This window comes from Mya arenaria, chromosome 6 (genome assembly GCF_026914265.1).
Source record: "Mya arenaria isolate MELC-2E11 chromosome 6, ASM2691426v1".
Lineage (NCBI taxonomy): Eukaryota > Metazoa > Mollusca > Bivalvia > Myida > Myidae > Mya > Mya arenaria.
Window position 1 is genome coordinate 62,651,116 of NC_069127.1, and position 10,732 is coordinate 62,661,847.

Consider the following 10,732-nt stretch of genomic DNA (forward strand, 5'->3'; position numbering starts at 1 on the left):
TATTTATCGGATACATCTCAGTACCTGTCCACCAATCTCCTTTCCAATACGTTTCTATACAAATTCAATAAGTGCCTCATATGTTCATCGATGGATTGTGCCGTGACGCAAATATATCATTTTCTGCCTTGTCAATAATTCATAAGTTCCTAAAAGGACAGTTACAAAAAAGTTGCCCAGTTCATGAATATATGATTTAAAACTTCTCTAATGCCATTGACAATATCAATATAGAGCCGGTGAATCGTCCAAGGGTAACTCAACGCTTGGTTGTTTTCGAGATGAAAACAACAGATTATTCATAAAAGATACACACTCTTCCAAAGCTCAATTTTATTACAGCTTCCTTATTTGACAACAATTATAGGCAACATGATACTCACTTTATTATAAATAAAACAACAGCAAGTTTTAATATCCACGAGGTAAAATATAAATTTTCGGAAATAAAAGAAAATGTTGATAATTCATAAAACTTTAATTGGCCACAGCGAATAAAGTAGGTAAAACATTGAATTTTATTTTGCCTTGTATAAAATCACATTTGGAACATTCCGTGAAATCAAAATACGAAAACGTCTGGCACATGAGGTACATTTTATGAACACAAAGCAACAGTTTTCCTGTGGACAAACAAATACTAGTAACAAACTCAATCTGTGTTTTAACTATAAACTCGTAGGCCTAAACAAATTGATTCTGTGTTAAAGCTTCACTCTCACAGATCGAACGTTTTCACAACTGTTTTATATATATGTATTCTTGGAACGAGCAAACATCCATTGAAACCAGTTAAATAAGATGACTGCTGACAAAAAGAATAGATTGCAGATTTTTATATTTATGTTCAAAACTGATGTTTTATGCATTTTTCTTAACCCGTTAGTAACGGTTTAGGCCATAAAACATTAATTCTCGAACGGAAATATGAAAATCTACAATCTGATTTTTTGTCAGCAATCTTATATTATTGATTTGCAGATATATACGCAAAAGATTGCTCTTTCCAAGACAAAAAAATGTTGTAAAAGTGGAAAATCGGTGAGAGTGAGGTTTTAACAAATTGATTCTGTGTTAAGCGCCAGGCTGCATGTTCAATGCCTTTCTTTCAGACGGGGAAAATAGTCAAGACCAAAAAACAACAAGCATATTGTCCTGTTATTATTGTTCAATTGCAACAGCCGCACAACAGCAAATTGGAAAAGCAATCAAGTTATAGTTCAATTTCACAGACCGTTTTTGAATTCCCCCCGCACGACTTGTCACCCCATAGGCTTGACCGAAAGAAAACACAACGTTCGATGGCACGTGTTCCTTCCCCTGATGCGAAGTAAGTAAATGTAGGCAGCGTGAGTGAACGCAAACCAATATTTTTTCCTGTGGACAAACAAATATTAGTAACAAACTCAATCTGTGTTTAACTATAAACACTTAGGCCTTAACAAATTGATTCTGTGTTAAGCGTCAGGTTGCATACTCAATGCCTTCTTTTCAGACGGGAAAAATAGTCAAGAAAAAAAAACCAAGCACATTGTCCTCTTCTTTTTTTTCAAAAACAACAGCCGCACAACATCAAATCGGAATAGCAATCCCGCAATGTAGTTACAGTTCAATTTCACAGACCGTTTTTGAATTCTTCCCACACGAACAGTCAGCCCATTGGGTTGACCGAAAGAAAACACAACGTTCGAAGGCAAGTATTCCTTCCCCTGATGCGAAGTAAGTAAATGTAGGCAGCGTGAGTGTCCCAGCTAAGTAAAGGGTATTGTTGATCTTCATGTATCCCAGGAATAAATCGCGTTCTGAAAACATCGGAAAATAAGACAAAACAAGATACATTGTCAATGATATCAATATCAATATATTGTATGCAAAATAGGACTGTTGTTGGTGATATCAATGGCCTCGGCACCCCAGAGTATCATAACCTATATGATGCCCTGGGCAAAATAGCTGTAAAAATCTCGTACTTATGAATAATACATAAGGTGAAATCCAGCCGCTTGATTGGTCGCATGAGACACACCGCATACGAAAATGGCCGAGAAGTTACGAATGTAATCACGGTTCGAAATAATCCAATGAGATAACGGCTTACAAATAGTTTTAGGCAGAATATTGTTAAATATGCCGATAGCTCTTCACAAAAGAGATTCTTTCCTTTTTGTGTTATTTCATCGGTCGGAAAATGCTTCTGAGTATTCAAGATTTACGAAGTATCCCTAGCCAATTTGTCCAGGGTATCATATAGGTCATCATATAGATTATGATACGCTGGGGTTTCGAGGATGTGCCGTTCCCTGCATGCGAGGTGCCATCATTTATGAATAAAGCTGTGTCGATGCGTTGTGTCTCTATTAATTAGGGTTTATATTTAAATGTTTGACTACTAGGCTTTTTTTCTCTGCAGTTTTCGTTTTTTTCATTGTTTGTAATTACTTATTAAAATAGTAACATGTATTACAATAACAATTAAATTACTTATAGTTATTTAAGACTGTTTCGTCTAAACAGTTTAAAATGCCGATAGAATAACGGTCAAGTATTGTTTTTTTTCATTTTCTTTATCTGAATATATACGTTTCTGTAAGGATAAGACCACAACATTTTATGATTGAAACACACCTCCAGTAGCAGGTTTCATTGTATAGGCCAAGAAGTGCTGTTCCTCTATTGATTCAACGTACACGGCATGCGCTCCCATGGCAACACATTCATCCTGAAGAAAGTAAAATGATAACGACTTTACAAACCTTGCTTGCAGGACATTAAGTCTCCGTTATCCGTTATGTGTAGTTCGTCGTCAATAATACTTGAAGGAATTAAATAAACATTCTTCAAATTGAACTTTGTAAAGAATTCTTATTCAAAATATAATAATAATTGACTTCAGGTTTTGAAGGACATTATTACCCTTCATTCGGAACTCCTCGGCCATTTGTAATCAAAAACAACCTCGGATGTAACATCTATTTGGAACGTTTACATAATCAAAAAGCGGTACGTGTAAGTCCGCTGCAAGTAGATCGCGTAGTAATTTTATTAGGCAGTTAAACTTTATGACTTAACTCTTGGAAATCTTAATTATGTTTGCAATAATAATTATGCTTCACTGACAATAAATTTAAACTCAGATCAATAAAAACAACTCTAAAACACTACATTTCATTAATCATATCATTTAAAAAAAATACAAACTACTACAACTGATGTACCGGCATACATCCGAGGTTGTTTTGGATAAAAATGGCCGAGGAGCTCCGGATGTATTATTCGTAACTTAAACGCATCATCCTTTTAATGTTTAGTGCTGTCAAGCCTCCTACCAGATTTCAAATCATGTTCACGCGGATAACAACGGCCCTAGATAACAATTCCGCCCCTGCTTACCGTCAGTATCAAGGGCAATGGTACTTTGTTGGGCCATAATGTAGCAAACAATGTAATGCCACGGATTGGAAAAAAATATATATGTTTCGTTTAAACGTATTAATTTTATAAAAATAAAATAAAACAAGTTATAAAACATTATAGTAATCACTTTTGTTGGAACGATGTTTCGCGAAAACGTGTTGTCTTGTTTGGGCCACCAGAGTACCCGAGTGAAACCTACTTGGAATTCAGATACTAATTATATGGACGAGGATGACGAAACATTTTAAATTTCAACATTCAAACTTAATTGTCTTAGACACAAAGCTTCTTTGGTATATAAAGATGAAGTTCTTGTCTATTTTATGAAGTCAATAAAATATAATGATAACATACGAACGAATATTAAACATCGTTTAATAACTGTCTTTAAAAAATGTCAAGACATGGACAAATACATATAAAGTGGTTTTGTCTGTCTTCTATATCTCTTGAGTTTCAACATGCACAGAATAGATCTACTCGTTGGATAAGATTACTGGTATATATGTACCCGCTTGAATTCAGGATGTACAGAAAAACTTAGACTACAAAAAGCCTCAACTTTCAGGTGAAACATCAAAGTAGTCTTTACATTCAAATGATGTTATAAATTCTTTTTTTACAAAAATTGAACTGGGTTACCTAGAGATCTATACTACTCTGGCTTAAAACAGTCAACTATTCCAGTATTGAATTCACGGGAAAATGCCTTAACGTTCGTAAAAATATCATTATCAAACACATAAGCAAAACCATAATTACTCAAAAGCATAATAATATTAGATACCAAGTTTTTCTTACTGTTAAAATAATCAGATAATTCTTTCATGTACATATACAGTGCGTAATATAATGTGATCACTGTTGAAAACTTTGAAACAAAATTGTATATTTCTAATAAACAGATGTACATAAAGTGGATATCAACCAAGTTCTTCATAAACACTCGCTGTACATTTAATTTTCCCTGACACTTAACAAAATATAAAATGAATATCTCTCGACTTGGTATAATCCAATATTTCGGAAGCATTATTAAATACAGGGGCAACAAAGGCATCAAATAGTTGACATAGTATATTTGGTTTTAGGTCATAAATAGTATATTTGGTTTTAGGTCATAATCTTTACATTTAGATAATAAAAATGTTCAGTGCTTTGTGTTACTTTTAAATTTTGGCTCTGTCGATAAAAGCATCTTATGATGCCTTAATCTTCTTGTGTCTATCACATTTACAGAGCTACATGTGGAAATGTTTTCAAAAACTGAGTATTGATATTTAAAAACTGGCAAGAACCCAAGAACTGGCTGTTAGCCTTAAGACCAAAGTCTTACATGTGCTTGGAATTATTGTATATACAATTTTATTTTAGTCCGATTGTAAAGACAGCGGATATGAATTCCCATCAAAGTCACATCCTGTGTAGAAAACAGTACTGTTGTTTAAAACAGTACTGTTGTTTTTGAGAGGCCACGGAAAAGGTACCTCTAGTTGGGATCGAATGGGTCATAACAAACGGGAATTGTGTGTGATCCTAACGCTCAATCGTAGTACATGCCACATTGAATTGAAATTAAACATTTCTAATGCATTGAAATATTCTGAGAGCTGTATTCAAAATTCGATATAAATAAATTTATTTACATAAGTGACATAGTGACAAGAGTGATCTGACATAGGGTGGTCCTTTGTTTGGAATAGCATTTGCATGAAACATATATTCTAAAATTGACATGTCTGAGGTTTTTTATTATTTGTAAAATACACACTATCTATGCATTTTACATAAGTGTTTTATACACTTTTTTTGATAAAGTTCAAGTCTCAATGTCCGCTAAAATCATGTTATAAATAAAGCATTTATTTTTAAACAGAACAGCACAGAATAGAAGTTTATTTTGATTAAGACTACACAGTCTCTCCGACGTCATACAAACAATCACATAAGTGTACATGCACACAAAAACAAACGCATACATAATTATAATAATTCAAAAAACATAAAACAAAACATTCAATAATACAAAAAAAATATGGAGGGTAGTAATAAATAGTTCAAAAACCATTTATCCTTATATAATTATGTTTAAAACAAATGTATATTCAGCGTGAAACAATACCGTATTTTAACTAGGTATTGGTCATATTAATAAATTGTTAAAGGTTCCGCTTTACACAGAATAAGAAGCATATGTGAATCACTGTTGTTCCGCTTCGTCATCTCGACGGGCACTACGAATTCACGCTATCTCTGTTATGTCATCTTTTGTAATAATGAGATTACGTTGTCGTACAAAACGATTACCGTATTTTCGGACAAACGTATAAGTATTACGATTACTTTGAACTTTTCTGAAATAATTAGCTATAAAATGTACCTTATACAGTGTGTGTATACCACGTGATAAATTACGTCATATATAATACGTAGGAGGCAACATTTTGCTTAAAAAGTCTTAAAACAAAGATAACTTCTTTTACTACACCATTTTAAATAAAACAAAGGGCTGTCAATGCCGCTTAGAGAGTCCCGCCTTCGTTTTATAACCGGAGTTTGATTAGATAATTAGTTTCTTCAAACACTTCGACAAACCTGTTTCCAAATAATGTTTTACAGCGCTCTGATCAGGAAGAGGTCTTGCGAAAAGGTTTGTCGAAGTGTGTTAAGAATCTAAACCCTCAATCAAACATTGGTAAAATACCAAAGGAGGGGCTATGTAGGCAGCGTAGACAGCGCTATGCTTCATTTAAAATTGTAAAGAAATAGTTATGTTATCTGTTTAAAGTTCAATGCAAAATATTGCCTGTATACCCAAACTAATATACGAACTAAAGAACTTTTCCCGGAAACAGAAGCTTTCTTTGATCAACAGCTATGTAGGAATCTTGTTTACGTTTACAATTTTAGAACAAGTTTATATCACGCAGTGCTTAAAACCAGTATGGACTAATATTGACGATTTCAATGAATTTCCTTAAGCCTTCTATTTTAGATATAGTCATATCGAAATAATGTTTGTATCTAAAATAATAAAAACTGATTAGTTTATCTTTATGATTAACTATTTAAAATATAAATCACTTTTGACACTCATCTATGTGCTTTATATGCTATTTAAATGACAACTTACCAAGATAAAACCATTGGTGCTATGGTGCCATTGGCTTACTTCACATTATAAATTCCACTCGGGAAAAAGACGACGACAATGTCATTTGTCATTTATAAGGGTGAAATAATTTACTGCACTTTATCATTTATAATATATCACTGCGTCGTACTAAAAACAATGACACACACCAACTTTACAGAAAACAAGAACTTTGTATGAACAAGAATTTTGTCATGGAACATGAAATGTAAAAAGGCACTATATATTTAGTGAGTTTTCAAACAAAATTACTTTCTAGATACAATGAAAAACAATAAAAAAAACTGGTCAATGTTCAGCACTTTCCATGTCGTAAATCATTGTCATTTCACCTCGATTCAGGGATGACGTCACCATTGCGTCGTATGTACTTCCGTTGTGTGGAAAATTCTCAATAAAAAAATAATGTTTTTATGACTGATAGACATGTTTTCACATGCTAAATACACTGTAAATCAAAATTATCATTATTCCTGAAACTTTTATACCTTGAGTATCTATTATTGCCTGATTTATCATTTAGAATAGAGATTTAAACTGCCGCCGTATAGTTCAAAGGTCATTTTGAAAGAACTGTCATGGCGGACTGTGCAATTTTTAGAGTTTGTTTGTGTGGAGAGATTTTTCTTAGGAATAACTTGACCCCCCTTTTTTATTGGCTTAAAAGGTAATTTAAAGCTTGTACTTTAAGAATATATATGTTTATCATAGTCTGCATTCGCTCGAAATGCATTTAAATGTTGTCTAAAAATAATCATTTCACATTGAATTATAGAGGAAATGACAATGGTGGTGTGTAACCTTCAAGTTTGGAACCATGCAAATGTAACTTTTGTCCTAAAATGAGTTTGTACTCGATGCAGCTCACAATAAATTTAGAAAAGTGAGGAGCAGGTTCGCAACTATATTTCGGATTCAAGTTTAATCTTTTTAAGGCAGAAATAGTAAAAAAACTTACCTTTTTACCTACAAGATGGCGTGTTTTTTTTTCTAAAATTTGAATGGTATGGTGCCGGTCGATTACCCGCCCTGATCCATAATTATATAGTAACTAAAAAATAAACTGTCGAGTGAAATAACACACTTATCAAAAGTAAAAAGTAACATCAATAATATCAAAGATGGTTTTCGACCATCGACGGAACCCCAAAGATAATCAAACCGGTGTGTGGGTACTTCACTTCACAGATGCCCTAGCAAAGACGTTCAATCAAAGAAAACACGCACACAGTCAACAAACGTAGACATGTTTGACACAGACACATGATACAATGTAAACACCACTAAATGCTATAGAAACTCACATGCTGAAACCCGGTAGATGCAGTCGTCAGAGTGTAACAGGAATACTGGAAACTCCACCAACCTTCTGGGCAACTTCCTGGAATGTTTGGAAGTTGACAAGCAAAGCTGTTCTAGTATTTTTAAGCAATTCATAAGCAAACAACAATAACAACAACATAAACTTATTTACTAATTTTGGTTTTTCCAACAACATGATTTCACAAAAAAAATATGTTTTTGAATTGAAAAAGGCAAAATGGTATTACATAAAAAATTTTTTTTTCTTTTTCAAGCGTTTATGTCGAAGCACTTTTTAAGCAAATCTTTGTTCATAGTAAAGCGAAACCTTACCCTGGAGTGGTCTGAGATGCTTAGTGTTTGCAGGAGCAACTGCGGGTCTCTCGGCGTAATAGTTGAAAACCTCGCTGCACAAAGTACATGTTCCATCATCATCTCCATAAAAGACGGACTTGCATCTGTCGTTGTATTCACAATCCGCCACACATTTTATTATAGACGGGACAACCGCAGTGGACGACATATTTGCATCCACTGTGCACGTATGGTGATCAAACAGTTCGAAATGTATGTATTTTTCTAACGTAATACAATTGCCGAAATTTAATAACAATACCAAATGTAAGAAACTATTAGTATCTAAAACTAAACTAAAGGAATTCATCGTTGACTTTCTTGTTTGTTAAATGTCATTCGTGATGATTGCTACATTGTATGTCCATATCTAATGAATTCCTTGACGGAACTGAAAATGTGGAAAAGTAAATCAATTATTCAAATGCACCATTAAATGGCTGAGCAAATGACATGCAGTGTTGAATAAAACAGAAAGAACGAACCCATTTTTAATTGAGCTATGCAAAAGCTTTTTTGTTCATTTTTCTATACTTTTGAAAATTGAATCTTGATTGCAATTAGTATCACTGGCGTTGTTGAATTAAACAGAAAGAACGAAACTGTATTAATTTTTTATTTGAGCTAGTATGAGACATATTTTTTTTAATTTCTATACTTTTGGAATTTGCTTCTCGATTGCAAAATACTATCACTTAAAGGCGGGAATTAAACACTGCATTAAGTCCCCTATATGTCTGCCCCCACCCCGGTGAGGCAAAACATTAAAAGGTGCATACTGCCAGGTTTACCCTGGTCCAATACTTTAGTATGTCATGTCTTTACAGTTTAATACCTTTAATATATTTTATCAAATAGTTCACATTCCCTGCTTAAAGTTAACTACTCATGACGAAAATTGATTAAAGATTATTTTGGAAACGTATCTTTATATATTTTTTTATACTTAAAAGGGACCTAAATAGTGTATTTCAATACATTTTACCGCGTCAATATATTATGCTTTGTTTTGTTGACATCACAAATTATACCATTATTTATGTGCTGTCCTGTTCCCTCATGCTGTCAAATAAATGTATTTGATTTGTTTTCTTAAAAAAAAAACAACGTTTCTTAGGCTATAGACCGCAAATCGAAATCATGTATCGACAGATTTACTTTTTGATAAACATGTTAACAGAATTAATGCGCCGGGGCTAAAAGAAATAGGACGTATGGTGTTATGCGGTTTCAAATAGTGCGAATGTAAATACCACTTTATTAAACAATTGTAAAAATGCAACGTTAATGTGAATTTGAAAGCAAGCCGAATTTTAAATTAATCTTGGTGAGGAACCGAGGGATATAGGTAATTATAGATAATTATGCAGAAAATGGAAATGTGTTCACTAAAAGACTCTGTCTTATTTTATCTATTTCAAATAGTCAAAACGTACATAGCCAACAGTGAGTTTCATTTAATTAACTTTACACAATCAATTAACTTGCGAGATGAAAGTAATGTTCATATATCCTAGTATATATGGTTTATCAGTTACTGTAATGAAACTAGCTAATCGTATTAAAAATATTCATGATATGACCTATTCTACTACGAATCTTCATGATATGGCATATATTCTAGGATTCTTCGCATTATGGCCTATTATCCTAGGATTATTCACATAGCGGCCTCTTAACCTAGGATTATTCACGATATGGCCTATTCCCCTACGATTCTTCATGATATGGCCTGTTCTCCTTTGAGTCTTTACATTATGGCCTATTATCTAAGGATGCTCACATAGTGGCCTATTATTCAAGTATTCTTCATGATATGGCCTAACCTCTAAGGATTCTAAATGATATGGCCTATTATCCTATGATTCTTCACAATATGGCCTATTACCCTAGGATTCCTCATGATATGGCCTATTTTCCAAGAATATTTCATGATACGGCCTCTCCTATGATTATTCATGATATGGCCTATAATCATAGGATTCTGTTTGACACGGCCTGTTCTCCTAGATTTATTCATGATATGGAATACGTTTCTAGGAATCATCATGATATAACCTATTGTTCTAGGAGTATTCATGATATGGCCTATAATCCTAGGATTATGTATGGTGCGGCCAATTATGCTAGGATTCTTCATAATATGGCCTATTCTCGCAGGATTCTTCACAATATGGCCTACGCTTCTAGGATTCTTCATAATATGGCCTATTCTCCCAGGATTCTTCACAATATGGCCTACGCTTCTAGGATTCTTCACATTATGGCTTGTAATCCTAGGATTCTTTATGATATGGTCTATTTTCCTAGGATTCTTTATGATATGCCTATTCGCCTAAGATTCTTTATGATACGGCCTTTAATCATATGATTCTTCATCATATGGCCTATTCTTCTTGGATTTTTCGTGATACTGCCTACATCCTAGGGTTTTTCATGATATGGCCTTTTATCCTAGAAATCTTCATGATATGGCCTATAATCGTAGGATTCTTCATAATATGGCCT

General features: G+C 33.5%; 1 protein-coding gene across 1 annotated transcript; it reads right to left on the reverse strand.

Moving 5' to 3' along the window:
- Positions 1 to 1,210: 1,210 nt before the first annotated feature.
- LOC128237265 (C-type lectin domain family 4 member E-like) lies at positions 1,211 to 8,485 on the reverse strand. Its single transcript, XM_052952631.1, has 4 exons — positions 8,204 to 8,485; positions 7,873 to 7,949; positions 2,626 to 2,719; positions 1,211 to 1,802 (listed from the first exon to the last, which is right to left on the reverse strand). The coding sequence occupies exons 1-4, from the start codon at positions 8,391 to 8,393 to the stop codon at positions 1,603 to 1,605; spliced, it is 561 nt and encodes a 186-aa protein (XP_052808591.1). The 5' UTR covers positions 8,394 to 8,485; the 3' UTR covers positions 1,211 to 1,602.
- Positions 8,486 to 10,732: the final 2,247 nt, after the last annotated feature.

Coding starts and splice junctions, on each gene's coding strand:
- LOC128237265 (XM_052952631.1), bottom strand. CDS start 8,393: ATGTCGTCCACTGCGGTTGTCCCGTCTATAATAAAATGTGTGGCGGAT. Junction 7,950..8,203: donor GCATCTCAGACCACTCCAGG/GTAAGGTTTCGC, acceptor CAAACATTCCAG/GAAGTTGCCCAGAAGGTTGG. Junction 1,803..2,625: donor AATGAAACCTGCTACTGGAG/GTGTGTTTCAAT, acceptor CGATGTTTTCAG/AACGCGATTTATTCCTGGGA.